Genomic DNA, 26,587 nt, shown 5'->3' on the forward strand with positions numbered 1-26,587 from the left:
AGGCCGCACTTCTTAGATCTAAGGCTTAGGCCAAGTTACTACACAAGTCCGTGCCTCAGTTTCCCCATCTGTAAAGCGAAAATAATCGTTCCTCCCTACAGGGCTGCCGGGAGGATTAAATGAAGACGCCAGGATGAAGGTTTAGCATAGAGTAGGCATGGCTCCCGCGAGGAATCACCACAGGCTACGGTTCTCATCACCGTTATCACACACGACCCGCCGAGGCCGAGCGGCTGTCCTCCAGCCCAGGGCGCCGGGTCCGACATGAGCAGCAACCTTAAACCACGCCTCGGATGTCCCGCCTCCAAGAGCTCGGGAGTCCCGGCTCACTAGCTTCTCGCACCCAACCCGGCGGCGCTCTACACCGCTTCAAGCGCCTGCCTGCTCCCCTAGCCAATCGGAGAAAAGATTTTTCGATCCCGCCTCTTTCCGCTGCGCCACCAGCCAATCAGACCACACCATTAGAGTCCACGCCCAATGGCAGCATCCCATGATGTAGGCTCCGCCTCTCGACGGACAGGCCCCTCGGCCCTGGAAGGAGAGGCAGCGATTCAAGGTGGGTGTTCGGGGCTCAGGTGTTAAGGCCCAGCCTGGGCAGCGCGGCACCGGAGTCGAGTGTGCGGCCCCCGTTGGCTCCACCGGCTCCGCGCCCGGGCTTTATCTCGGCCCGCTCAGAACCCGCGGCCTCTGTGACCTTGAGCGTGCAGCGGGCGGGTAACCGGCACCGTCAGGGCGCATATGCACCTCCTGCGCCCGTCGGGTCAGAGGTCACGAGGAAGGTCGGGGAAGGAGCCGGGTTGGGTGCCTGGCCCTGAAGTCAGCGGTCAAAAGAAATGGTCCCGCTAGAGGTCACAGGTCACGAGAGGGGCACTTTTGGCCTCGGCTAAGTGCCAGGCTCTGCGCTAAACCCTTGGCATCTTCGAGCCTCCTCCATTCTCGTGACCTCCCATTTCACAAGTGAGAAAACCCAAGGTTACTTGGCAGGCTGGGAGACAGTTCCAGAAGGACCTTGATGCTGGGGAGAGGAATTTGATCTTGAGGGTTATTTAAGCCTTTAAAAGGTTCAGCAGGGGAGGGCTGGGGGTGTAAAGGGAGGGGTCTGGCCTGGGTTCACATCCTGGTCCCACCCCCTCAGTGTGACTTTGGGCAAGTCACTTAACACGACTGAGCTGTGGCTTCTCATCTGTGCCTCCCTCTGAGGTCATGATGTGGACAAAGTGACCGTGCGCGTGACCCCTAGCACAGTGCCTGGCACGGTGGCAGGTGGCAGTGTTAACCTGGGTCAGGTTGGAGGCCGGGAGGGGCTGCACCTGGGAACAGGAAGCCCGTCTGTGCCTCTGACAGGAATGGGGGTGAGCAGGGACAAGCTGACACAGTGGCACTGGGGTCAAGGGTCAAGGCTCCTGCAATGCTAGGGTTCCCGGGGGTGGGGGTGGGGAACCATTGCAGTCTGAGACCCACCTATGCCTCACTCTCTTCTTGCCCACAGATGCACTGCCTGACCACGCCCATGCTGCTTCGGGCCCTGGCCCAGGCCGCACGTGCAGGTAGGACCAAGGGAGCCTTTCCTGGGTGTGAGGGGCCCAGCCTCCTAGCATGAGGTCACATCTGCACAGCGTAACCCCTATCCTTGCAGGGCATCCCAGTGGCCGGAGCCTCCACAGAAGCACAGTGGCAGCCACCTACAGTGAGTCCCGGGGCGCCTCAAGCCTCAGGCTTCCTGATCATCGTCCTGCCAGAGGCAGGGGAGACGGCCTGTGTTCTGGTCCTGGCTTTGCTGGGGGCCCGCCCTCTCGGAGCCTCAGTTTCCACTCTGTATAAAGAGGATGGTGATCAAGATTGCATATGATTCTTGGGGGCCGGGTCTGTCATTGCAGGGGGTGGAGGGCCTTCCATGTGGCTATACCGTGTGATCTCAGACCTTCCCCGTGTAGGACAAGGAGGGAGCTGCCAGGTGTGAGCCCTGGGAGCTGTGCCTCTTCATCAGGACCCCAGTACCCAAGCCCCTTCCAACCCCCATCAACTCCTGGCTTGGATGGCCACACAGGCACAGGGAGAAGCTGGCGAGGACCGCCCAGGGCCTGAGGCTGGCCTCAAGGGTGCTCACTGAGGCGGGGGAGGTTTGGTGAATGAACAAACCCCTGGGGGGCCCAGCTGTTGCACCTAGAAGGAGGCCAGGCCTCGTCTCCCTGAGCTGGAGTCCTTGGGGAGGGCCTGTGTGAGGCCTGCTGCCACGGCCTCTCTGCCCGCCTCCCCTGCAGAGTATGTGAACATGCGGGAGCCCTCAATGGACATGAAGTCGGTGACCGACCGGGCAGCTCAGACCCTGCTGTGGACCGAGCTCATCCGAGGTGGGCACTGGGGGGAGGGGGGAGGCCGGCTGGTCGGGGGCACAGATGTGTTAGGGAGGAGGGCCCCCTCCCACCGTGCCTGTGCCGCCCCCAGGCCTGGGCATGACCCTGAGCTACCTGTTCCGAGAGCCAGCCACCATCAACTACCCATTTGAGAAGGGCCCACTGAGCCCGCGCTTCCGTGGCGAGCATGCGCTGCGCCGGTACCCGTCCGGGGAGGAGCGCTGCATCGCCTGCAAGCTCTGCGAGGCCGTCTGCCCAGCCCAGGTGAGCCCCTGACCCCAACTGACCGCCCCCCGACCCCTGCCGCTGGGAGAGGGAGGCCACAGCCTGCTGCAGAGAGAGTGAAGCGGGCAGCCCTGGGCCCGAACTCTGGGCCCCCTGCCGGGTGGGTGTCCCCAGAAAGTCCCTTTCCCGATCTGAGCCTCTTCCCCCTGTGAATGGGAGCCGACTCAGAGGCAGTGAGTCAGGGGAGGGAAACTTCCAGCCCTGAGCAGGCCACGTGACACATGTGGGTCCTGCCCTTGGGGGTCTGTTCAGGGGCGTGAAACCTAGGCCTCGAGCCACGAGGTGGCACCTGAGGGTTTCCACTTTTACCCGGATGCAGCAGCCGTTTCAGGAGCACTGCCTGTGTGCCTGCCACAGGACGACCCAGGGACACGTGTGCCACAGCCGAGGCCCTCACTGCCCCCGGTTGCTGCTCCTTTGAGCCCCTGGCATCTGGTTCTGTCGGAGGGTCCCACACGGACTGTTAGTGCAGAAACAGACAGACACAGCTGGGGCTCTTGGGCTGGCGGATGTGCCCGGCAGGAGCCCAGCAGGCTCAGGGGTCCTCACGGTCCACACAGCGACCCCCTTCCAGCGGCCGCTCCAGGCCACATCTCTGTGACTCCGGATGGCTGCTGTCCACGACCTGCCTCATTTCCTGGACCACTCCCAGGTCCTGCAGGCCACGGGTTGTGGCCTTGCTGTCCCCAGTCTAGCCACCGACCTGGAGCACGTAGGAGAGCCCCGAAAAAATAATAACAGTGGTGGCATCCAGACAGTGAGTGCCGGCTGTGGACCAGGCACTGAGCCAAACTCATGACTCATCTCTGCAACAGCTCTAGGAGGTAGAGATTATTATCCCCATTTTTATAGATGAGGAAATGGAGGCACAAAGAGATGAGGCTAATAGCCAAAGGTCCCACTATGAGTGGTGGGCATTACACTCCTGGGGACATCTGAGGGCCTTTGCCACATCCCTTTGAAGGTCCTCCCAGCTGTGGGAGGCCCCAGGCCACCCCTTCCCCCAGCTGGTGCAAGTGTACACCCAGGAAGTGAGAGTTAAGGACCTGTGTTTGAGTCTGGGCTCTGCCCCTCACTTACTGTGTGGCTTTGGGAAACCCCTCGACCTCTCTGAGCCTCAGTTTTCTCATCCATTAAATGGGGATAACTAGATGTAATTGGGAAGGTTGTTCAACATGCAACCGACAGTAATGGGGCATTTTTTTACCGGATGGGACACCTTGGGTCTGCAGGTGCTATGGTGAACAAGGCAGGCAACGGCCCTCTCCTTGTGGGACTCACGTTCTCAGGCAGGAGGTGCTGGCCGTTAACAAACAAGAGAATGTCAGCTAGGGCAAGCGCTCAGAGGCCGACGTCACAGCCACGCCGGGCGGTCTGTTAGGAGAGGGGTCAGGAAAGGTACACGGCGGGCCAAGAGTGGATGACAGAGGGTCCGCTCTGTAGGCCCCGGGGGGCCAGTCCCGCAGGAGTGGGAATGAGCCGTGGCGGGGGCTGGATCCTGTGCCTGGGGCCAGCGTGGCTGGCAGGTGACAGTACCCTGTGCCACCCCCCAGGCCATCACCATTGAGGCTGAGCCTCGGGCCGATGGCAGCCGCCGGACCACACGTTACGACATTGACATGACCAAGTGTATCTACTGCGGCTTCTGCCAGGAGGCCTGCCCTGTGGACGCCATCGTTGAGGTGAGCGGGCCCTGCGGCGGGGGAGGTCGGGGCGGAAGCTCCTCGGAGGGGCCTGACGTGGCTGCGCCTGCTGCCCCGCTCGCAGGGCCCCAACTTCGAGTTCTCCACGGAGACGCACGAGGAGCTGCTCTACAACAAGGAGAAGCTGCTCAACAACGGGGACAAGTGGGAGGCCGAGATCGCCGCCAACATCCAGGCCGACTACCTCTACCGGTGACCGGCCCGCCGGCTGGCCCGAGGTCCCCTTCTGCCCAATAAAAGAGCTCTGACCTCCCCACCGCCTCTGTCATCAGTCCGCCGTCCAGGCCGAGACCGTCCGCGGCCTGACCACGGCCTGTGGCTTCCTCCATTGGACCAGGTCCTCGGACAGAGTCGCCCTCCTGTGCGACTCTGTGGGACCTGCCAGGCCCTCCCCGTGGCTGGGCCCGGGCCCGCGGCAGTGTGTGGCCCACACATCTTCCTGGGCATGTTCCCCAAGGCTCCGCAGGCTGGAGGTCGGCCCAGGTCCACTGTTCCCATAATCCTGTGTGCCCAAGGGGTGGGGCTGGGGCCTGTCCTCTCCTGAGGGCCACCCACAGCTGAGACTCTAAGGACCTAGAGCCTCTCGCAAGGCCGCAGGCAGAAATACATCAAGAGCAGGAACTTGGAAAGGCCAGAGCATCCTTGCTGGGAGGCAGGGGAAGGCTGCTCTGGCAGGGGTGACAGTCACGAGGGGGTGACCCAGGCCCTGCTGCCTGTGAGCTGGCTCTGCCTCTCCAGCCACATCCGCTTTTCTCCCCAGCTTCCCCAGACCAGGCTGCTGGCATGGCTTCTGCCGCTCAGGACTTCCTGCTTTGCAGTCCCAGCCAAGTGACATGGTTCCTTCTGGGGCCACACGCAAGCCCAGTGGCAGCAGAGTAGCCAAAAACAGCCCCCTCTAACTTGGTGCTAAGAGGTGTGAGAGGATTTCAATTCATTCTCAGCAGTGAGGAAACTGGCTCAGAGGGGCGAAGTGTCTTGCTCAGGATCACACAGCACACATCTGATGAAAAAACTAATTCGGGCCTGAGAGATCTCGGAGTTCCCTTTCTCCATTATTTCCAAAAGTGCTTTTTACAAAACACTGAATTCCCAAGATGCTTCTTGGAAGCGTGTTCTAGGGACCAGTAAGTGTGGGAAACGCCCCAAGTGCCTCTCCCCTCTGGGACAGGCATTGCATGATAGCACATTCAAGGCTCTGAGAAGGCCTACAGCAAAGAAACCCAGATTACCCAGCTCATTTCCAGGAAGCCCCTTTTCTCAGATCCCCTGCTGACACCTGGACCTACTTACCAGGCCAGGATGGGCCATCTCCTGATGCAGAAGTGGCCCAGGACTTGTGTGGGCCCCACCACTGGCCAAGGTTTTGGGGTCCTTTGAACCCACAAAATGGCACAGAGGTGAGAAGTGCAGGACCAGGAAGGAAGACTTGAGCCCGGGGAGTGTCCACGAGTCCAGCACCGCTAGTCCTGCTGGCTGCTGGGGGCAGGAGCTCTCCAAAAACAAGGCCAGTTGTAAGAGGCAGGCTTGAAAATCCTAAATCGCCTCTAATTTTGCTTTTCCCACACATAACCAGCACTAGATGCTTGACATGGAGCCTCTATCTGTACGCAGGTAAATAGAATACTTTCATTTAAAGTGGATGAGTCTAGGGACTTCCCTGGCAGTCCAGTGGTTAAGACTCCACACTTCCAGTGCAGGGGCTGTGGGTTCGATCCCTGGTTGGGGAACTAAGATTGCCCATGCCATGCAGCACAGCCAAAAAAATAAAAAATAAAATGGATGAGTGTATCCAGCTCCTGACTTGATTCTCTCCCTTACTGCTGGGTCAGAGTGCAGCTCTAACGCCATTTTGTAACATGATAGAGTTCCAGTTTGCCCTGAACAGGAAGTATTGACCCGAGGCCCCCACTGGTACTCAGTTTGGTTGTGTCGAGGTTACTCCTTGAAAGTAGCCCCTCCGTGCCCCAGAAAGTGTCTCCCACTTTGCTGAAGACACTAGCCTTGGCTGTGACTCAGTTGCCAGCGCCCAGCTCTGGGGCTCCGTTTGCCCACTCTCCCCCCACCTCTCACAGGCCCTTGCCCTGTCGGGGTTCAAGAATCACCAGAGCTGAGGGGCCCCAGCGGGTGCAGGCTTGGCCTGTCCAAAGTGCAGGCAGCTGGACAGTCGTGAGCCCCAGGTTGTGGGTGCTGCGATAGGACAAACTGCACGGAGCTCAGTAGCAGCAAGGTCATGGGGACACATCCAGCCACAGGAGGAGTGACAGCCAGGGCAGAGCATTGCCCAGTGCCTGCTGGGTGCGGGTCCCAGGCCCTGGCCCTTGGTGTCCTGCTGCCATTGAGGAAAGAGGCCCAGAGAAGGGCAGCCACCCGCCCAAAGGCCCAGACCACTGGACCTGGAGTCCAAGGTGGTGGTCAGAAGTAGGAAGCTGTAAGGACCTGTGTAATTGCGTGCGGCCTCACGCAAGGGGTAGGGGGTCCTAGAGGTGGGGACACGTAGGTGTTGGGCCCCAGGCCTGAGCATATTGGGGTCTAATCTGCCCAGTGAGCCCTCTAGATGGTGGAGATCCCACCCTGTAGCCCCGGAGCTGGGCCTAGGCTGGGCATCTCCCCACATCCCGGCCACGTAGATGTGCGCGGTTGGTGCTGGTCAGTGTCTGCTCCAGCCTCCGGGCCTCCTCGCCCGTATTAGGCGGCCCACAGCTCCGAATGGTCTCCCAGCCTGGAGCGAGGAAGCGAGGCCGCCAGACAATCCCAGCCCAGGGCCTGCCTCCGACCCGCGCTCCAGCTCCCAGGACTCCGGGTGGGGGTTCGGGGCGGGCCAGGGGCGGAGCTTCCCTGGCTCCGCCCCTCCCGGCCCCGCCCGCCGCGGAAAGTGAGTTGCGTGGGCGCCGCGGCTGGGATCTCAGAGCTGGGAGTGCAGAGCTGCGCGGAGCAGCGCCGCGTGCAGCCGACCCGGGGGTAAGTGCCCCAGCCGGGGGCTGCAGAGCCCCCAGTTCTGCCTACCACCCTCGCTTCCCACTGCCCCGGGAAGCGGGGGGTGTCGTGGTGCCCCAACCCAGCTGGGTCAGTAGAGGCAGCTCAATCGTCCGGCCCGCGGGTGTCAGCCGTTGGTGGGGGCCACAGAGGCGACTAAGAGGAGAAAGAAGAGGTGAATGGGGGTGTTAACAGCCTATAACAAACAAGTAGTATTGAGCTCAGCTGTGCCGGGCCAGGTGGTGCTCAGAGCTTTCTCTGCTGCATCTTCCTGGCAGGGAGGGACCCATTCTACAGATGAGGAAACTGAGGCCCACCCAACTAGGAAGAGGCGGAGCTAGAAGAGAGCGCACGCAGACCCTCGTCTCCAGCCCAGCTTGTCGTGGCGGGCCAGGGGCTCAGAGGAGACATCTGGTGGTTTTCTGGAGGAGTTGGCCTTAAGCCTCCAGCCTCCCAAGGGAGCAGGAGGAGAGGGGCACAGAGTGACTAGAGTCTGGACCCTGAAGGATGGAGGCACCTTCATTTGTTCTTTAAATGTCTCTGGGGTGGCCCCTGGCTCAGGAAGGGGTCAGGGAGGATGACGGGGAGGGGATGAGACAGTGGAGGCCTGAAATGCCAGGGGAGGGATCTGCCCAGGTCTCTGCACCCCTGTGCTCACCATGGCTTGTCCCATCCAAGGGACGTGCCCAGCCCGCAGGGCTGCTGCCCTGCCTGGATCCCCAGACCTAGCTCCCTACAACCCCTGTTTGGCCAGCCCAGCCTTTTGGGGTACCTGGGGCAGAGAACAGCCCTCCCCTGAGCCCATACTGTGGGCTGGGACTTCCAAACCTGCAGCCCCAGGGCCTGGCTCCTGCCTGGCTCCATCACCTGCTGACCCGTCTATAAAACAGGGCTACAGTGCCCCCTCCCCCAAGGATTGCTGTTAGATTTAAATGAGGTATTGTGGGCGAGGGAGTTACATGGGGGCCCTTGTTATTTTTATCTCCCCACCTAGGTCCTGTCTCTGGCGGGGTGGCCAAGTCCCATTCACCCAAAGAGGAAGTGGAGGCCCAGAGAGGGTGAGAGACTCCCCAAAGGACACACAGCTAATCACAGCTTGGTAGGGCTCAGAGCCTTGGTCCCTGGCCCTCTTGCCCACCCTTCCCTGTTCAGGGCCTGGTGCTTCCACAGCCCGCACCTGTCTCTCCCCATTCTCTCTTGTATTCTCCCGGGGCTGGGGAAGGGGCTGCTTTTCCTTTTTTTTTTCTTTTACATTTAAGTAAACCAGACCCAGGAGAGGAAGTGACCAACTAGGCCGGCCCCAGCCCAGCCCAGACAGCAGGCAGGGTGTCAGATGTTCACCCTCTCAGCGGGGCTCTGGCCTGTTCCTGTCCCCTCCCCTCCCCCGCTCAATTTGCGAGCTAAGGAAACTGAGTCCCACAGAGGGGCAGGGGCCGGCCCTGAGCCCCAAGGGCAGTGGCCACGGAGCCCTGGCTTGTGGGCTGGGCGTCTACAGGGCCCAGGGAGGCCACCCTGGCGCTCCCCCTGCCCTGCGGGCGGCGTTTAAGCAAAGGCCCAGCCAGGCCCTTCCTGCCCTTTTCAGTTTCCACAGTTTCACTTTTGTTGGTTTCGACACCTGGAGGGCTCCTCCCTCTGCCCCTACCAGCTCGGCTGCTGCCGGGCAGCCCGGGCCTCAGGGGAAGGTCCTGCTTCCTCAGCTCCCTCTGCCTGTCCTCTCTACCCTTCCTGAGTCCCAGAGGAGGCCCCCACCCCTCAGCGCCCACAGACCCGCAGGGAGGGAAGAGGGCCCTGGCTGCCTGTGGGGATGGGGCGGACCTCAGCCCTGCTGTTCCTGTCAAGGTTGCTCCCCAGGGTGGAAAGGCCAGGGCAGTCAGGTGGCCGGCGCTGGAGGTGGCCCTTGGCCTGGGGCCCCGAGGATGTGTAGGATCTCGGGTGAGGGCGGGTCACAGAGAGGGGACAGCAGGAGCAAGGGCCAGGTGTGAGAAGAGCCAGTGTCCCCAGGAGCCACTAGGGGTGGGGGGTAGGGGTCTCAGACGGGGCAGAGCCAGCTGGGAAGGAACTTGACATTGGACTGTGGGTCCGGCTGTAAGGTCAGCTCGCCGCTTACTTCCTGTGTGACCTCAGCACCCCACTAAGCCATCCTGGGCCTCAGTCTCCCCATCTGTCAGATAGGGGTGGTAGCGGGACCTTGCAGGATCATGTGAACCCAGAATTCACACCTGGTGGGGAACTGCCTGGGACCCCACCCGCCTGAGCTCTCCCACCCCTGTCGGCCCCGCAGGACCATGGGCTCCATGTTCCGGAGTGAGGAGGTGGCGCTCGTCCAGCTCTTCCTGCCCACAGCTGCTGCCTACGCCTGCGTGAGCCAGCTTGGGGAGCTGGGCCTTGTGGAGTTCAGAGACGTGAGTGGGGCCGGGGTGGGCGTGAGGGGAGGCCTCGTTCTTGGGTGTCCCATACGGTGGACCATCTCCCCCAGACTGACCCCCGGCCCTGCTTGAATCCCGGCAACCTCTGCCATATATACTTTGCTCTCAGGCTGGCTTTACTCGTGGCTGAGACCACCCTGTGCCAGCCTGGGTTCAGCCAGGCCTCCTGGGCCCTGCCTCACCCTTCCCAGGCCACATGGGGTCTGGTGTGTCTTCAGCTGGGCATCTGGAGGGTCACAGTGTACTCAGCACCTTTCTGGGGGAGGCAGCTATGGCCTGAGGAGAGCCGGGCCTGGGCCCTGGTGGGGGGACCTCCTTGGCCCTCTGCCTGGAAAACTGGTCCCTCCGTTTGGCAACCACAGCTCAATGCCTCGGTGAGTGCCTTCCAGAGACGTTTCGTGGTAGATGTTCGTCGCTGTGAAGAGCTGGAGAAGACCTTCAGTGAGTTGGCCCTGGGCCCACACCCCAGGCACACTTCCTGGAGGAGGCGCCAGTCAAGCTTGGTCTGAAAGGAAGAGTCCGAGTTGCCCAGGCGGACGGCAGAGAAGGGAGGTCCGGGCCAGGCCCTGCAGAGCCAGGACGGGGCAGCTGGGATCTTTGGGGTGTTCTTGGGTGAGCTGAGCAGAGGGTCCAGGCCAGGCCCGGCTTGGAAGAGGCCTTGAATACCGAATGAGGGCTCGGGACTTCACCCTCTGGGCGCCAGGAGCCACCCATAGGTTCCTAAGCGGGAGAGAAGCATGGACAGAACTTTTTCTGCTGCAGATGGACTGGGATGGGCAGAGGCCAGGATCCTGGGTCAGGTGCCCCCAAGGAGCAGCTGCTTGGCCCTGGGCAAGAGGGACCCCTGCCCTGGGTTCTATTCTGGAAACGCCTCTTAGGAGGGTCCTGCAAGGTGGGAGGATAGAGCACGTCTGTTTAATGGTTAGATTGACTGATAGGTTTTAAGTCATCAGGCAGCTACCCTGTGGGCCTCCATGCAAGCTCTCATCCCCTGCAGTGCTAGGGCCACCTGCCGGAAGACCGCTATGGGACCCAGGCCAGGGGCTGGGGACGGAGAGCAGCCCAGAAGAGCCCCAGGGCGGGGGGAGGCGGAGACGACCTGCAGGGATGGAGGTTTAGCCTGAGGTTTTTCCGGGGTCTCAGACTCAGTGAATCAGTTAGCTGGTGGCCAGCAGAGTTTGGGGTGGCAGTTGGAATTCCCTAGATGTTAGCCATCCCTTGGCTAATAGTGGCCATTGGCTGGTGGTAGCTCCTGAGCCGGCTCCCTGATGCCCGTCCCTCTGCACCCAGCCTTCCTGCAGGAGGAGGTACGGCAGGCTGGGCTGACGCTGCCTCTGCCTGAGGGGGCGCTGCCGGCACCCTTGCCCCGCGACCTTCTGCGCATCCAGGAGGAGACGGATCGCCTAGCACAGGAGCTCCGGGACGTGCGGGGCAACCGGCAGGCTCTGCGGGCCCAGCTCCACCAGCTGCAGCTCCACTCGGCTGTACTGGGCCAGGGCCATGGCCCCTCGGTCAGCTCCGGCCCCGGGCAGGGCGTGGGGAGGGGCGGGGGCCCCAGGCCCCACCTGGGCCGGGACTCATGGCGCCTCTCGGCTCCTAGTTGGCAGCCAGCCACACAGATGGGCCCCTGGAAAGAACACCCCTGCTCCAGTCCTCCGGGGGGCCGCACCAGGACCTGAGGGTCAAGTAAGTGAGGGGCAGCTTCGCTCTCTTTCCGGTTGGTGCAGGGGTGAGGCAGGCCAGCTCAGACTTCTTGTCCAGGGCCCTCGTGCAGCCGCCCTCAGGCCTGGACTTCCCTTTGCCCCTGGGGGTCTCTTCTGGCCCTGCCTGGCGGGCTCCTGCCTCCTCTGTGCGGACGGGGGCAGTGTGCCTGGCCCAGGTGAGGCGGGGGGAGGCCGGAGCAGCCCCTGCCCAGCCCCGCCCGTCCCTGCAGCTTCGTAGCAGGTGCCGTGGAGCCCCACAAGGCCGCCGCCCTGGAGCGCCTGCTCTGGAGGGCCTGCCATGGCTTCCTCATCGCCAGCTTCAGGGACGCGGAGCAGCAGCTGGAGGGGCCCGTGACGGTGAGCGGGCCGGGCGCGCAGGCCGGGGTGCGTGCTGGGTGGAGCCGGGACTGCAGGGTGATGTGCGCCCCGCTCCGGCAGGGTGAGCCTGCAACGTGGGTGACCTTCCTCATCTCCTACTGGGGCGAGCAGATCGGGCAGAAGATCCGCAAGATCACTGACTGGTGAGCCCCCGTCGGGTGGGGGGCTGGCCCCCCGCTGCCCTCGTGCCCGGGCCCCTGCGTGTCACCTCCACTGAGCCCGCTCTGTCTGCCACACTGCCCTGTGGGCTCCCTTTAGACTCAGCCTCTGCAAGCCCTGGACCCTGTGCCCACCTCACCTCCCCCCTCCTCCCTGCCAGCTTCCACTGCCACGTCTTCCCATTTGTGGAGCAGGAGGAGGCCCGCCGCGCAGCCCTGCAGCAGCTGCAGCAGCAGAGCCAAGAGCTGCGGGAGGTGGGCGCCCGCGGCCGGGCTGTAGCCCTGCCTTCCCCCCGCCCCTCCCCTCCTGACACCCCGCCCCCGCCCCGCCCCTCCTCCCCCTGCCACTCCTCCTGACCCCCTGCTCTGGTCGCAGGTCCTGGGTGAGACGGAGCACTTCCTGAGCCAGGTGCTGGGCCGGGTGCAGAGACTGTTGCCGCCCTGGCAGGTGCAGATCCGCAAGATGAAGGCCGTGTACCTGGCCCTCAACCAGTGCAGCGTGAGCACCACGCACAAGTGCCTCATCGCCGAGGCCTGGTGTGCCACGCGCGACCTGCCCACCCTGCAGCAGGCGCTTCAGGGCAGCTCGGTGAGCATGGGGGGTGGTCTCCCGCCCTCCCCTACTGCCGGGCAGGGGCTGGTTTCCTCCACACAACACATCTCCCATTCCCGGTGCCATCAGCGCCGTGCCTTTGCCGGGGCTCATCCTCCTCCAGGGAGTCCACCGTGATGGCCCTGGCCCAGCAAGCCCTCTCCCTGCCCCGACTTCCCAGAGGCCCTGGGATGGGCCGTCACACCCTGGAAGCTGCACTGGGTGTTAAGTTAGAAACCGGGTTCAAATCCAGGCTCTGCAGGTACTGGCCCTGTGACCTTGGGCCAACTGGAGGGAGCCTTGGGCTCATCTGTGAAATGGGGTTGCTGACCCTGCTTCCAGGGGTCGCCGTGCTAGGTGCTCACCTGTGGCCATGGGGCTCCCTCTCCTGGGCCACCTGGATGGGAAGAAGCACACTTCTGTTTCCCGAGTGACTTTTGGGCCAATCTCTGGCCCTCCCTGAATCCCCCTGAACTGGGGCAGGTGGGGCTGGTCATGCTGTTTCACAGGGAGAGGAAGGGCTGCCCTGGGTCCCCTGGCTCCCACCCAGTGAGTCCCCACAGTGCTCTCCATCTCTAGCTGGCCGTGGCTGGAGGGTCCGAGCGTCCCTGAAGGCCCCTGCCATCAGTCTTGTCTGTCTGTCTGCCTGCCGGGTGCCCCAGAGCGAGGCGGGTGTGAGCGCCGTGGTTCACCGCATCCCCTGCCGGGACATGCCCCCCACACTCATCCGTACCAACCGCTTCACAGCCAGCTTCCAGGGCATAGTGGACGCCTATGGTGTGGGCCGCTACCAGGAGGTCAACCCCGGTGAGAGCCACCACATCCCCAGCCCCGGCCTTCGGGAGGCTCAGCTGCTGCCCTGGGTGGAAGCATGGGAGGGCTGCGTCACCACCTGGGCCTGTCCCGCCCTCCTGAGATGAGAGGCGCACTCCCGGTCATGTGCTTGGGGGTCTAGTGGAGGCACTTCACGTTTATCCCCCGCAAACACCCCCACTGCCCTGCTGTTAAGCTAACGGGAACCAGCAGAGTTGTGCAAAGGATAGCAGCTTTGCAGTAGGAATGGACCAGGTTGGAGGTCCTACTCACTTACTTTGATGAGTTTCTTAGCTTCTCTGAGCCTGTTTCCTCATCTATAAAATGGGGATGATGGTACATACCTGAGCGGTGTTGGGAAGATTAATGATCGCCAAAGGTTGCAAACCAGTGGCCCACGAGGCCAGCATCAGTCTGCAGACATGTTTTCCTTGGCCACGTTGTATGGCCACGTTGAAAGGTTTGAATTGGGTGCAGCCCCAGGTCAGGTTCTCCCAGAAGCAGACCCTGAGATGGGGTCTCTGATGCAAGTGGCCTATTAAGAGAGGTGTTCCTGGGAGAAACCAGTAAGGGACCTTAGGGGACGGGGAAGCAGGCAGGAAGGGGAGAGCTGAGTAGGGCCAGTCTCAGGTGAAGCCCAGCCTCAGCCTGAGCCTGCAGGGAGCTCTAGAGCATGAAGGACACTATGGTGTGTCCACCTCAAGGCTGATGAGCAGGGCTTTCAAACCCAGCGCCCTCAGTCGTCTGCCAGCCCTCGCGGGTGGGCAGTGAGGCCGTCAGCTCCAGGCACGTCCACCTGGGTGCTCACTGGCCTGGCGAGGCTGCTGCTCTCTAGGTGGCCCACTGGGCAGAGGGTTGCACAGAGCTGCCAAGGGAGCTGCGGCCGCCTGGGCAGAGCCTCAGCGTCTGCTGCAGGTGCCAGGGTTTAAAGTGGGAGTTTTCGCAAAAGTCTGCATTTTCTCAAGACTGGCGAAAAGTGAGAGATTTGGCGACATGGCCCACCTCCAACAGGCTGGAGCTGGGTGGTGGCAGCCCCCTCCCGTTTGCCAGTGCCCGTCCCGAGGGCAGCAGGCACTGGCTTTCCTCCCTTCCTGGCCCCCTCCTCCTTCCTGAGGCCTGTGGGACCTGGCCTGTCATCCTCCAGGTTCCTCTCCCTCCAGACACCACCCTCCCTGCAGAAGGCTGGCTGCGGTGTGGCCAGTGGCCCAGCATCCCCCGTGTCACTGGGTAGGGGCTGCAGTGCATCTCTATGTGAGCCCAAAGAATGGGTGTGAGGGTGAACCGTGATGAGGTCCCTTATGGGAGGTCAGGGAGGGGTCCTGCCTCATCCAGTGGGCAAGAGGCAGGGTTTGGGATCCCCGGGGCGGTACAGGCAGCACATGAGGATGGAATCCAGGGCCGTGTGGACTGAGACCAGGGTCACGTGGTCCTCTGGGGCCTGCTGACCCTGAAGGACCAGCATCTGGGAGCTTGGCGTGGGGCCCCCAGCCCATTTCACCTGCCCGTAGTCCCTCTGCGTTAGCGGATGCCAGTCTGGTCAGAGCAGGCCTGATCACCAGATATCCACGGTTGGTAATATGCCACCAGCTCACAAAGCAGTCGCTTTGCGGAGGTATTCGTTTCCTAGGGCTGCTGTAACAAAGCCTCACAGATGGGGCGGCTGAAATGATAGGTATTTATTGTCACTCAGTTCTGGAGGCTGGAAGTCTGAGATCAAGGTGTCGGCAGGGCTGGTTCCTTCTGAGAGCTGTGAGGGAGAATGTGTTCAGGCCTCTCTCCTTGGCTTGCAGACAGCTGTCTTCATGTTCGTATGGCATTCTCCCAGTGTATGTGTCTAAGGTCTAAATTTCCCCCTTTTTATAGGGACACCAGTTATATTTGATTAGGACCCACCCTAATGACCTCATTTTCACTGGGTTACAACTGTAAAGGTTGTATTTCCAAATAAGGTCACTGTCTAAGGTACTGGGGGTTAGGACTCTAACATATCTTTTGTTGGGGTGGGGGACACAATTCAACCCATAAGTGGGATGTGCGTTAGAATCCTAACACCTATGAGAAAATTTCCCCTAAAGGGAAGCTGAGGCCCCAGAGGTTAAGTGACCAACTCGGCCTTCTGGAACTTGCCATGTGCCAGCCAGGACTACCACTGGGCTCTCTGTGCTTCTGCTTTAAGCTCTTCTCATAAATAATAATAGCTAGAACTGCTAACGTTATATTGAGCATTTATGGTCTCCCAGGTACTGTCCATGGATAAAGTCATTTATAACAGCCCTATAAAGTGGTGGTATTTTTATCTCCATTTTGTAGATGGGGAATGGAGGTTCAGAGAGGTTAAGATACTAGCCCAAAGTTGCACAGCTAGTAAGTGCCTGGATCTTGAGTGCAGGCAGGCGGTGTGGCATCCCTGCCTGGCTACACCACCTTCATGTCTCCTGGGGCCCCGGAGCCTGGCTTGGGGAGCCTGTGCGGCATCCTGTACAGGGATGGGTGTCCTGGCTGACCGCGTGGCCCCTCTGCCCGCAGCACCCTACACCATCATCACCTTCCCCTTTCTCTTCGCCGTCATGTTCGGTGACGTGGGCCACGGGCTGCTCATGTTTCTCTTCGCCCTGGCCATGGTGCTGGCCGAGAACCGGCCAGCCGTGAAGACGGCGCGGAACGAGGTAAGGGGCGATGGGGTGGGTGGTCCGGGCACAGCAGGGGGCCCAGGCCGGCTCTCGCCACGCCTCTCTGCACCCCCAGATCTGGAGGACCTTCTTTGAGGGCCGCTACCTGCTCCTGCTCATGGGCCTGTTCTCCGTCTACACCGGCTTCATCTACAACGAGTGCTTCAGCTGCGCCACGGCTGTCTTCCCCTCAGGCTGGAGCGTGGCGGCCATGGCTAACCAGTCGGGCTGGAGGTGAGGCCCGACCGTTCCCACCCCGCAGCCCTCAGGCCCCCGGGCCCCTGACCAGCCCGCCTGCTCTTGTCACAGTGACGCCTTCCTGGCCCAGCAGCCGCTGCTCTCCCTGGACCCCAATGTCACCGGCGTCTTCCTGGGACCATACCCCTTCGGCATCGACCCGGTGAGTCCCGGCCGCCTGTCGGAGGCGGTGGTGGGCAGGAGGGCGAGTCCGGGGCTCCCCGCTCGCCCAGCCCCTCCCAAGCACCAGGCCCAGTTCCGGGTACAGGAGGCAGGAGCCCCCCTAGACCAGGGCCTGCGTGGCAGGGGGGCCTGCACTGCAGCCACTTGAAAAGCAGAGAAGCGAGTCCCAATGAGGGCAGCGTTCTGTAGTCCCCTCTGTGCCAGGCAGGCACCGTTCTGAGCCCTTGTTGAATTGACTTGATGTCTAGTGCTCATGACAGCTCCATGGGAGCACGTCAGTACCGTCCCCATTTTACGGGTGAGGAAGCTGAGGTTACACGCCCAAGGTCACCCAGCTAGGAAGAACTGGGGTTGGGGCCCAGGCTGCCCGGCCCAGTCTGTGCTCTTAACTGTTCCCCTCTGCTGTCCCTCGTCGGGCAGGTGACGGGTTGTACAGAGGCCCTGGAGGGGCAGACAGGCCGATGGGAGTGACTCGGGTGGAGAGGCCCCTTCACAACACCCATCCCTCCTGCCACCACAGGTCTGGAGCCTGGCTGTCAACCACCTGAGCTTCCTCAACTCCTTCAAGATGAAGATGTCCGTCATCCTGGGGGTCACCCACATGACCTTCGGGGTGGTCCTGGGAGTCTTCAACCACATGTGAGGACCGGGGGCCTTGGGGTGGGGGGCCAGGCAGGGCCAGGGCGACCTGGTGACCCGGCTCCCCTCCTGCCCCAGGCACTTCGGCCAGTGGCACCGGCTGCTGCTGGAGACCCTCCCCGAGCTGGTCTTCCTGCTGGGGCTGTTCGGCTACCTCGTCTTCCTGGTCGCCTACAAGTGGCTGCGAGTCACGGCCGCCAGCGCTGCCTCGGCCCCCAGCATCCTCATCCACTTCATCAACATGTTCCTCTTCTCCAGCAGCCCCACAAACCGGCCGCTTTTCTCCGGGCAGGTAGGCTGGGGCGGGGGTGGGGGGTGCGGCGGCTCACACCCCGCCCTGGGGCCCCCTGGTGGCTGGGCCTCTCAGCTGCAGGATCCTCGTCCGAGAAGTGGGATGCAGGCCTGAGGCCGTGAGACAGGGAGGTCGAGGGGCCTCCCTGGGAGCTCCCAGCAGGGGTGGTGGCTTCTATGCCCAGAGGAATTCCACACGGGGCAAAGTCTCTGCCTGGTGAGGGGCCCTGGGCTGGAGTGGGCTGCGGGCTCCCCGGGCCCCTGGGGAATCGCGTGGCCCACGCTGGCCGGTGGCTCGCAGGGGCGCCTTGACCATCGCCCCCTCCTCCCCTGCAGGAAGTGGTGCAGCCCACGCTGGTGGTCCTGGCCCTGGCCATGGTGCCCGTCCTGCTGCTTGGCACGCCCTTGTTCCTGCATCGGGAGCACCGCCGCTGCCACTCTCGGAGGAGGCAACAGCCGGTAGAGGCAGGGGAGCCTGGGGGTGGGGTCCTGTCTGGGACGTGAGCCCCATCTGGGGCTGGGGGTCTGTGATGCCGCTGCACCACCTCTAGGATAAGGACACAGCCGGGCTTCTGGACCTGCCTGACACGTCCCTGGCCAGCCAGGGCTCTGATGAGGAGAAGGCAGGATGCCCAGGGGACCAGGCGGAGGCCGAGGTGGGTATGGTGCCTTCCTGAGTAGGGGATGGCTTCTGGCCCCACTTGCCTCTCACTGCCACCTGTCCCCCCAGTTTGTCGTGTCCGAGGTGTTCATGCACCAAGCCATCCACACCATCGAGTTCTGCCTGGGCTGCATCTCCAACACGGCCTCCTACCTGCGCCTTTGGGCCCTGAGCCTGGCCCACGCCCGTGAGTCCCGGCTCCTTCCCACACCCAGCTGCTGGATGCGTGGCCCCCTCTGGTCGCTTCTTCTTTTTTTTTTTTTGCAGTATGCGGGCCTCCCACGGTTGTGGCCTCTCCCGTCACGGAGCGCAGGCTCTGGACGTGCAGGCCCAGCGGCCATGGCTCACGGGCCCAGCCGCTCCGCGGCATGTGGGATCTTCTCAGACCGGGGCACGAACCCGTGTCCCCTGCATCGGCAGGCGGACCCTCAACCACTGCGCAACCAGGGAAGCCCTGGTCGCTTCTTAGTATCCCTGTCTGTAAAGGGGGGACGTCGGAGGAGGTCCCCCGCTGGCCCACGGGGAGGGCGGGCTTCGGGACGCCGAGGTGGCTTGGTGGTCCCCACGGTTCCCTCCTCCACCTGCAGAGCTGTCACAGGTCCTGTGGGCCATGGTGATGCGAGCCGGCCTGAGCCTGGGCGGCGAGATGGGTGTGGCGGCTGTGGTCCTGGTCCCCGTCTTCGCCGCCTTCGCCGTGATGACCGTGGCCATCCTGCTGGTGATGGAGGGGCTCTCGGCCTTCCTGCACGCGCTGCGGCTGCACTGGTGAGTGGCCGCCTGGCTGGTGTGGGCAGCACGGTGGGGGGGGGGGGCGTCCCCTCACCCGCTCTCCCTTCTCACCCCAGGGTGGAGTTCCAGAACAAGTTCTACTCGGGTACTGGCTACAAGCTGAGCCCCTTCACCTTCGCCGTGGAGGGTGAATAGTGCCCACAGCCCTGCCCTTGCCTTGCTGAGCAGGGAAGAAATAAAGGGGAAGGCCCAGGGCCCGTGTCTTGGTCTTGTCTGGGAGGCAGGGGCTGGGGCTGCTGGGTGTGGAGGAGCCTGGGCTCTGGCATGGGCTGGCCCTGCCCCTGGGAGCCTTTTGGTTGGATGGACACCACGCCAGCCTCTGTGCCCGTCTCCCTTATATCTGTCTCTGCAGCTGAAGTTGGTGTGGGGTGGGGGGAGGTGGGAGCCACTGGTCTACGATCTGGGGCCTCAGGATGTCAGGATAGGACCCGTGAGCACATCTGCAACGATCCCAGACTCTTGGGGTGAAGGGGGGCAGAACTAGGCCCAGGGAGGGCTGTTTCCAGTACATTCTAGCTCAGAAAGATTGTCCTCCCAGGCTGGGCCAGGGGGAGTGAGCTCCCCATCCTTGGGGATATGCAAACTGGCTGTACGATGATGTCTGGGCTACCCTGGGTATGGAGGGTGGTGCCTGGCACCAATCGGCCAATATTCTCACGTGCCTGTGCTGGCGCTGGCCCCCGGCACTCAAGATGCTCTGCAGTAGAGAGCAGCCTGGGACACCTGAGCTGGACCCGGCACTCCACATGGGACAGTGGTGTAACACCCAAGGCCACCTTCCCGCAGACAAGGGCAGAGGCTCGTCCAGGGCACCCTGAGAATTGCCCAGGGCTCCGAAGGTCAGAAAAGGGCAGAGCCGGACTCCAGGCCCTGCCTCCCCAGAGGCCATAGTCTTCCCCCCTGCCTCCCTGGTGGGCAGTCCTGCTGCCAGGCCATCCTTCCGCTGGGAGGAGGGAGGTGGCATCCTCGGGCCTCTCTGGTCTGGGTCCCACCCCCAGCTGGGTGGCAGAGCCAGTGCTTCCCACAGGCCTCGTTTTCTCCTGCTGAGGAGCTGCCAAGTGGTTCTTCCGGCTGGAGGCCCTGGGAACAAAGGCTGCCTTGAAGGCAGAGACGTCCTGGGCGCGGCAAGCCGGGAGGCCTGGCCCCATAACCTGGCCCCGTCACCGTGGCTCTCAGTCTGGCCAGTTGCCGGGAGGAGCCTGTCCCTCCAGAGCCCAGGGCTGCCCCGCTCAGGGCCCCCAGATGCTGGGCTGGGGTATGAGGGGCTGTCTGGCTGCAGTATGACACGCCTGGCAGAGACTTGGCTCCAAGAAACGTTGAGAGCTGTGTCTGGTTAGGAACAGAGAGAGTGGTGTGCGTCTCAGGATCTGGCCCAAGCCCAGGACTCCAAGCTCTACCTTCCTGGGGAGCAGAGCTATGCAGAGACTCACAGGGTGGGGCAGGTGAGGGGAACCCTAAGCAGGGGCTCAGCACCGAGAATGTGGCATGTTTCGGGGGTGGGTGGCAGGTGTGACCCCAGGGAGACGCTAGCTGGCCCTGCCCTGGCTTTGATGCGTGGACAGCCTGGCTGGAGAGGGCTGGCTGCTGGGGAACCAGCATGTGCAAGGGCACTGGAGGGGGCACCCCTGGGGCGTGGGGGTCGCCTGCACTGGGGACAGGCCTGCTCGGGCAAGTGTACGGTCTAATCCAGGAGGATAACTGAGCGAACAGATGGGCATCCCAGGAATTCCACATACAGAGAATGCAAGTGATAGCCAGCGAGTGGATGTGAGGGAGACTGACCCCAAAGCCACCTGGCAGAGGAAAGCGCGAGAGGGCCTGGTGTCTTAGGGACGAGAGAGGCTGGGGGCAGGGGGCGGGCAAGGCCGGTCGGACCCTGTGGGCACAGGCAGGAGCTGGGAGCTGTGTTCTAAGATCTCACACACAGGGCAGCAGCATCTAGGGCTGTTGGGTTTTTTTAAAAAACTTTATTTTTGGCTGCACAGGGTCTTCGTTGCTGCACGTGGGCTTTCTCTAGTTGCGGCGAGTGGGGGCTACTCTTCTTTGCGGTGTGGGGGGTTCTCATCGCGGTGGCTTCTCTTGCTGCGGAGCACGGGCTCTAGGCACACGGGCTTTGGTAGTTGTTGCACGCGGGCTTGGTAGTTGTGGCTTACGGGTTCTAGAGTGCAGGCTCAGTAGTTGTGGCACGCAGGCTTAGTTGCTCTGCGGCATGTGGGATCTTCCCGGACCAGGGCTCGAACCTGTGTCCCCTGCACTGGCAGGCGGATTCTTAACCACTGTGCCACCAGGGAAGTCCCTAGGACTCAGTTTTATTGCTGGGATATCATAACACACTCACCTGGTTAAAACTTTCGGTGTCTAGCAGGCCGGGCAGCGGAAGTCCCCCTCCTGCCCTGACCCAGCCGCTCAGTTCCCTCCTGGACAGCCCGGTGCTCCCCCCCTCCCTCCCGCCCAAGGGCTTCGCCTCTGGAGCCGGGTGGACGCACTGGAGACCTCCCCGAGACTAGGGACGCATCCGAGGGTGACAGCAGAGGATGGGCTTTTATCTTTTTTATTGTTTGTATAGTACAGTCTTTGTGGCAGCAGGAATGTATGCACAAAAAACAAATAAGAGTGAAAAAAAAATTTATCCCAAAGGACTTTTAATACATACGGATTTCACAGCTATACTCTATCCCCGCCCCCATACTCCACATATAGGCTGTGGTTTCCCACCAGAACGAACACATGAGGTACACTGGGGAGCAGTGAGGGCAAGGTTTCCCTCCCGCACCCAGCACACCGAGGCCCCAGCACCAGGGCGACAGGAGGCTTCCCTGGGGCACGACCATGCCTGGGGGCAGGCAGCTGGCCCTGTCACAAGAGCCCAGCTCCAGGCTGAGCAGAGGTGGAGGGGAAAAGGCTGCTGAGTGTGGGACAAAGCAGCCCGCTCCCTACCAGGAAAGCGGATTGGGCAGTGGGGGGGGGGGGCGGGGTGGGCATGTGTGTCCACGTGTCCCCGTGCAGCCTGCTGGCCCTCTGTGGCCACGGCCCACTGCCTGCCCCTGAGCCGGGGTTAATAAAGCACTTTCAGTTAGAGGGCATGGCGGGGCTGCATCCAGTTAGGGTGAGATTCATCTGAGATTCACCTGCAGAGGAAAACACGGATGACAGGCAGCAGTCAGCGGGCAGCCACGGTCATCCCCGCCTCTGTGCGCCCCGCACCTCGGGGGCGGTCTGCATCTCCCAGGACCCCGGTCAGGCCACGGGGCATCGGCAGGGTCGCTGCCCACTCGCCGCCCTACACACCCGTTACCTACAGAAAGCCCGGTCAGCACTGTTCACCAGGGCGGTCATTCACATCCTTTAAAGATCAACATTAACCAGAAGGCACCTGCAGTGACACTGCTTACTCCTGCTGTCTGCCCCACCTGACTGAAGTAGAAAATGCCTTCTCTAGATTTAGGGGGTCTGAGGTGTCGCACTATTGCACTAGTGTGCTATAATTCTGCTTCCTGATCTCACGTCAGAGTCCTAGAGAAATCGTAAACAGGGTATGAAATAAATGTTCCTCAATTTTAATACAGTCTCTCGTATCATACACATCTGTGTTCGGCAGCGAGACGTCTGCGCCTTCTTGCTACAGGTACAGTAGTTGGAGCACAGAGGGAGCCTCGGGCTCGGCCGCCCCCGCGCAGTCCAGGGATGCAGCGCAGGCAGGCCTCCCCAGTCACACCCCAAGCTTCCTCTTCTGGTCGAAATAGGCATCAAACCTGGCCTGGGCATACTCCTAGGAGACAGAAGGAAGAGGGGCCTCACCAAGGGTCCCGCCCGCCCCCCGGCACAGAGCAGAGCAGCTCCGTGTGCTGCAGGCCATCCAGGAGCCGCGCTGCTCTCAGGACGGTCCTCTCCCGCCGGCAGCAGCCCCGGTCACCGCCTTCCCTTTACCCTCAACGTTCCCCACTCGATCAGCTGCGCCGGCCCGGCCCTGCCATCCCAGACAGGAGACGGGACTTCCGTCTATGTATCTGGTGTAGCATGGTTCACCGACTCATTCACCTTGCATGCTACAGACGCGGACTGACGGACACAACAGAGGCTTCTCTGTCAAAGCCCAAGGTCCCTGGGGCGTTAGCAAGGGTAGACAGACGGTAGGTGCCACCTGTTTGCTGCAGCACCATTACTAAAAGGACACCAAGAGGGAAGTGAGAAAACCTGGCCAGCTACCGGGCCCCTGGGTCCCTTCCCCTGTCTGCCCACCGGTGTGCAGAACACAGTCTCTTAAGGGCCACTCCAAATCGAAAAGTCTGCAGCGCTAACTGCCAAGATTACAGCACCACTTCAAAAAAAATTAACGTTGAGGTATAATTTATATACCACAAAACTTAACTCATTTAAAACGTGCGGTGTCCGCTAATGCACACACCTAGCTCAACGCCAACACCACAATCACCCTCAAGGTCCTCCTGGGTCTCTGTAGTCAAGCCCACCAGATCACGACAGAAAGCTTCCACGTGAGCGTAATCGTCCGCTACGTCCCCTCTGGTGTCTGGCTTGTGACTAAGACACATCCACGCTGCCGTGGGCGGCAGTGTTCGTGGCTGAGTAGTTTTCTGTGATATGGCTCCAACACAGTGTGTTCACCCAGTCATCTGCTGATGGGCATGGAGGTTGTTTCCAGTTTGGGGCTACTGAAAATAAAGCTGCTGTGAGCACTTGAATACAGAGCTTGGCGGGGAAACAGGCTTTCATTTCTCTTGGATCAATACCAAAGAGAGGGACTGCTGGGTTGTATGGTAAGTGTAGGGGTTCTTTTTTTGTTTTTTTTCTCTTTAACTTTTCATTTTATTGAAGTACAGTCGATTTAAATTTACTTATTTATTTTGGAGGCTGCTTTGGGTCTTCGCTGCTGCGCACGGGCTTTCTCTAGTTGCAGCGAGCAGGGCCTACTCTTCATTGCGGTATGCGGGCTTCTCATTGCGGTCGCTTCTCTTGTTGTGGAGCACGGGCTCTAGGTGTGCGGGCTTCAGTAGCTGTGGCACATGGGCTCAGTAGTTGTGGAGCATGGGCTTAGTTGCTCCACGGCACGTGGGATGTTCCCAGGTCAGGGATTGAACCCGTATCCCCTGCGCTGGCAGGCGGATTCTTAACCACTGCGCCACCAGGGAGGTCCCGGTAAGTGTATGTTTGACTTTATAAGAGGCTGTCCAACTGTTTTCCACGCTGGCTTCACCCTTTTACATTCCCACCAGCAGTGTGTGTATGAGGTCAGCTGCTCGTCTTGCCAACATTTGGTATCGTGAGTTTAAGTTCTAGCCGTTGTCCTGGGTGTGCAAGGCATCTCACTGGGGCTTTAACTTGCATTTCCTTTATGACGTTGTATCAAGCAGATGAAAAGATGCTTACTGGCCATTAGTTTACCTTCTGTGTAGTGTTCAAATCTTTTGTCCACTTATAAAGTAGGTTGTTTGGTTTCTTGCTGAGTTATGAGTTCTTTATATATTCTAAATACAAGTCCTTTGTCAGATATAAATTTGCCTTATCTTCTCCCAGTCCGTGGCTGGGCTTTTCATTTTCTTAATGGTGTCTTTCAAAGAACAAAAGTTTTAAATTTTGATTAAGTCCAATTTACTGTATTTTTTTTTCTTTGAGTGTTAGTGCTTTATGTGACCTAAGAAATCTTTGCCACAGTTACGAAGCTTCTCTCCCGTTTTAGCTTTTACCTTTAGGTCTGTCATCTGTTTCATTGTGTAGAGCGCAAGTTCAAGTTCATTATTTTTTTCCATATGGCTTATTCGGTTGTTCCCGCATCACTTCTGGAAAATCTAATCCTTTCCACAATGCATTACCTTGGCCTTTCTGTGGAATGTCAGTTACCTATATGTGTAGGGAGGAGTCTATTTCTGGGAACTCTAGTCTGTTCCATCTGATTTATGTCTATCTTACGACCAACACCACATGGCCTTAATTACTGTGCTTAGTAAGTCTTGAAATCAGGTAGCCTAAGTCTTCCAACGTGGTTCTAGTTAGTTTTAGTGTTTTAGTTGTTCCAGGGCCTTTGCATTTTCACATACGTTTTAGAATCAGCTTGTCAATTTCTACCAAAAGCCTGTGGGGATTTTGCTGGGGTCACGGAGACAACAGAAGATAGTTTGGGGAGAATGGAAGTCTTAAGATTAGGTCTTCTGGGGCTTCCCTGGTGGCGCAGTGGTTTACAGTCCGCCTAACGATGCAGGGGACATGGGTTCGTGCCCCGGTCCGGGAAGATCCCACATGCCGCGGAGCAGCTGGGCCCGTGAGCCGTGGCCGCTGAGCCTGCGCTCCCCAACTGGAGAGGCCACAGCAGTGACAGGCCCGCGTACAGCAAAAAAAAAAAAAAAGATTAGGTCTTCTAAATCCATAGGTGTGGTGTCTCTATTTAGGTTCTTTTAGCAAGTTTTACAGTTGTCAGTGTATACAGATCATACACATACTTGAAACATTTTATCCCTAAGTATTTCAAGTTTTTTACGCCATCGTAAACACAATTAAAAAGTTTTCATTTACAGTTGCTTCTAGCACGTCGAAATGCAAGTGGGTTTTGCATACTGACCTTGTATCCTACGACCCTGATAAACTCACTCAGTAGTTATTAAATGGCTTTCCTATTGATTCCTCTATATGTTTTCACATGCATGATCACGTCACCTATAGAAATAAAGGCAGTTCTTCTTCCTTTCTGGTACTTCTGCATTTTCTTTCTTTTCCTTGCCTTCCTTTGCTGGCTAGGCACCCCAGCAGCCCGTGAGGAGAAGTGAGCACAAACACCCTTGCCTTGCTCTATATTTGGGGCAGAGGTGGGAGGAGCATTCAGTGCTTTACCATCCATTACCACGGCAGCTGTACAAGAGCTGTGTATATGCCCTCTACCTGGTTGAGGAAGTCCTCCTCTATTACTAGTTCGCTGAGACTTTCTATCGTGAACAGGTGTTGAATTCTATCAGATGCTTTTCCTGTATTCACTAAGATGATTGTATGGTTTTTCTCCTTTATTCTGTTAATACGGTGAATTACACTAATAGGTTTTTCAAATGTTGACGTTAACCTTGCATTCCAGGGATAAATGCCACTTGGTCATAAAATATTATCCTTTTACATAAGTTGGATTTACTTTTTGCCAGTATTTTGATAATCGTTTTGGGGTAATGTTCATGAAAAGCAGTGATCTGCAGTTTTCTTGAAATGTCCTTGTCTAGTTTTGGTGTCAGGGTCATGCTAGCCTCATCGAATGAGTTGAGAAGTGATCCCTCTTCCTTTATTTTCTACAAGTCTGTAGGGCTGTTATTATTTCTTCCTTAAATATTTGATGATATTCACCAGGACCTGAAGTTTATAGGTTTTTTTTTTTTTTTAAGAGGGTGTATGTAGCCTTGAATGCGTGGCTAAGGAGGCTAGTAGCATTTATGGTTTTTTAAAAATTAATTATTTCTGGCTGCATCGGGTCTTCGCTGCTGCGCGTGGGCTTTCTCTAGTTGTGGCGAGTGGGGGCTACTCTTCATTGCGGTGCCCTTCTCATCACGGTGGCTTCTCTTGTTACAGAGCACGGGCTCTAGGCGTGCGGGCTCAGTAGTTGTGGCCCACGGGCTCTAGAGTGCAGGCTAAGTAGTTGCGGCGTACAGGCTTAGTTGCTCCGTGGCATGTGGGATCTTCCCGGACCAGGGCTCAAACCCGTGTCCACTGCATTGGCAGGCGGATTCTTAACCACTGCGCCACTA

General features: G+C 59.9%; 3 protein-coding genes across 16 annotated transcripts in view; 2 read left to right on the plus strand and 1 right to left on the minus strand.

The window, feature by feature from the left end:
* Positions 1–421: 421 nt before the first annotated feature.
* On the plus strand, positions 422–4,598 carry NDUFS8 (NADH:ubiquinone oxidoreductase core subunit S8). Of its 3 annotated transcripts, none has more exons than XM_032640669.1 (7): positions 448–556; positions 1,490–1,547; positions 1,637–1,687; positions 2,262–2,351; positions 2,446–2,618; positions 4,193–4,321; positions 4,407–4,598. In XM_032640669.1, exons 2-7 carry the CDS (start codon positions 1,490–1,492, stop codon positions 4,536–4,538), a joined length of 633 nt encoding a protein of 210 aa, XP_032496560.1. In that variant the 5' UTR covers positions 448–556; the 3' UTR covers positions 4,539–4,598. The 3 variants fall into 3 exon arrangements, with proteins under 3 accessions (XP_032496559.1, XP_032496560.1, XP_032496561.1); XM_032640670.1 differs by having other exon boundaries at positions 546–957; XM_032640668.1 differs by having other exon boundaries at positions 422–556; positions 4,193–4,598.
* Positions 4,599–7,208: 2,610 nt separating this feature from the next.
* Positions 7,209–19,048, plus strand: TCIRG1 (T cell immune regulator 1, ATPase H+ transporting V0 subunit a3). Of its 11 annotated transcripts, none has more exons than XM_032640705.1 (21): positions 7,209–7,300; positions 8,310–8,373; positions 9,597–9,717; positions 10,104–10,182; positions 11,032–11,252; positions 11,342–11,427; positions 11,675–11,801; positions 11,883–11,965; positions 12,142–12,235; positions 12,357–12,569; positions 13,235–13,379; positions 15,912–16,051; positions 16,131–16,288; positions 16,364–16,454; positions 16,995–17,113; positions 17,192–17,405; positions 17,741–17,863; positions 17,956–18,060; positions 18,135–18,252; positions 18,653–18,830; positions 18,911–19,048. In XM_032640705.1, exons 3-21 carry the CDS (start codon positions 9,601–9,603, stop codon positions 18,987–18,989), a joined length of 2,490 nt encoding a protein of 829 aa, XP_032496596.1. In that variant the 5' UTR covers positions 7,209–7,300; positions 8,310–8,373; positions 9,597–9,600; the 3' UTR covers positions 18,990–19,048. The 11 variants fall into 11 exon arrangements, with proteins under 11 accessions (XP_032496596.1, XP_032496590.1, XP_032496598.1 ...); XM_032640708.1 differs by having other exon boundaries at positions 7,251–7,300; positions 8,310–8,414; XM_032640699.1 differs by having other exon boundaries at positions 18,135–18,830.
* Positions 19,049–21,389: 2,341 nt separating this feature from the next.
* The window catches only part of CHKA (choline kinase alpha), a 61,368-nt gene continuing 56,170 nt past the window's right edge, over positions 21,390–26,587 (minus strand). For both annotated transcript variants that reach the window (XM_032640212.1, XM_032640211.1), the window contains one exon: positions 21,390–22,623. In XM_032640212.1, the coding sequence (XP_032496103.1) occupies positions 22,564–22,623 (60 nt within the window). In that variant the 3' untranslated portion in view covers positions 21,390–22,563. The remainder of the gene's footprint in view (positions 22,624–26,587) is intronic.

This window comes from Phocoena sinus, chromosome 8, assembly GCF_008692025.1.
Source record: "Phocoena sinus isolate mPhoSin1 chromosome 8, mPhoSin1.pri, whole genome shotgun sequence".
In the NCBI taxonomy this organism is placed as follows: domain Eukaryota; kingdom Metazoa; phylum Chordata; class Mammalia; order Artiodactyla; family Phocoenidae; genus Phocoena; species Phocoena sinus.

Coding starts and splice junctions, on each gene's coding strand:
- NDUFS8 (XM_032640668.1), top strand. CDS start 1,490: ATGCACTGCCTGACCACGCCCATGCTGCTTCGGGCCCTGGCCCAGGCC. Junction 1,688..2,261: donor CACAGTGGCAGCCACCTACA/GTGAGTCCCGGG, acceptor CCTCCCCTGCAG/AGTATGTGAACATGCGGGAG. Junction 2,619..4,192: donor AGGCCGTCTGCCCAGCCCAG/GTGAGCCCCTGA, acceptor GCCACCCCCCAG/GCCATCACCATTGAGGCTGA.
- TCIRG1 (XM_032640697.1), top strand. CDS start 9,120: ATGGGGCGGACCTCAGCCCTGCTGTTCCTGTCAAG. Junction 11,253..11,341: donor GCCAGGGCCATGGCCCCTCG/GTCAGCTCCGGC, acceptor CTCGGCTCCTAG/TTGGCAGCCAGCCACACAGA. Junction 11,428..11,674: donor CACCAGGACCTGAGGGTCAA/GTAAGTGAGGGG, acceptor CCGTCCCTGCAG/CTTCGTAGCAGGTGCCGTGG.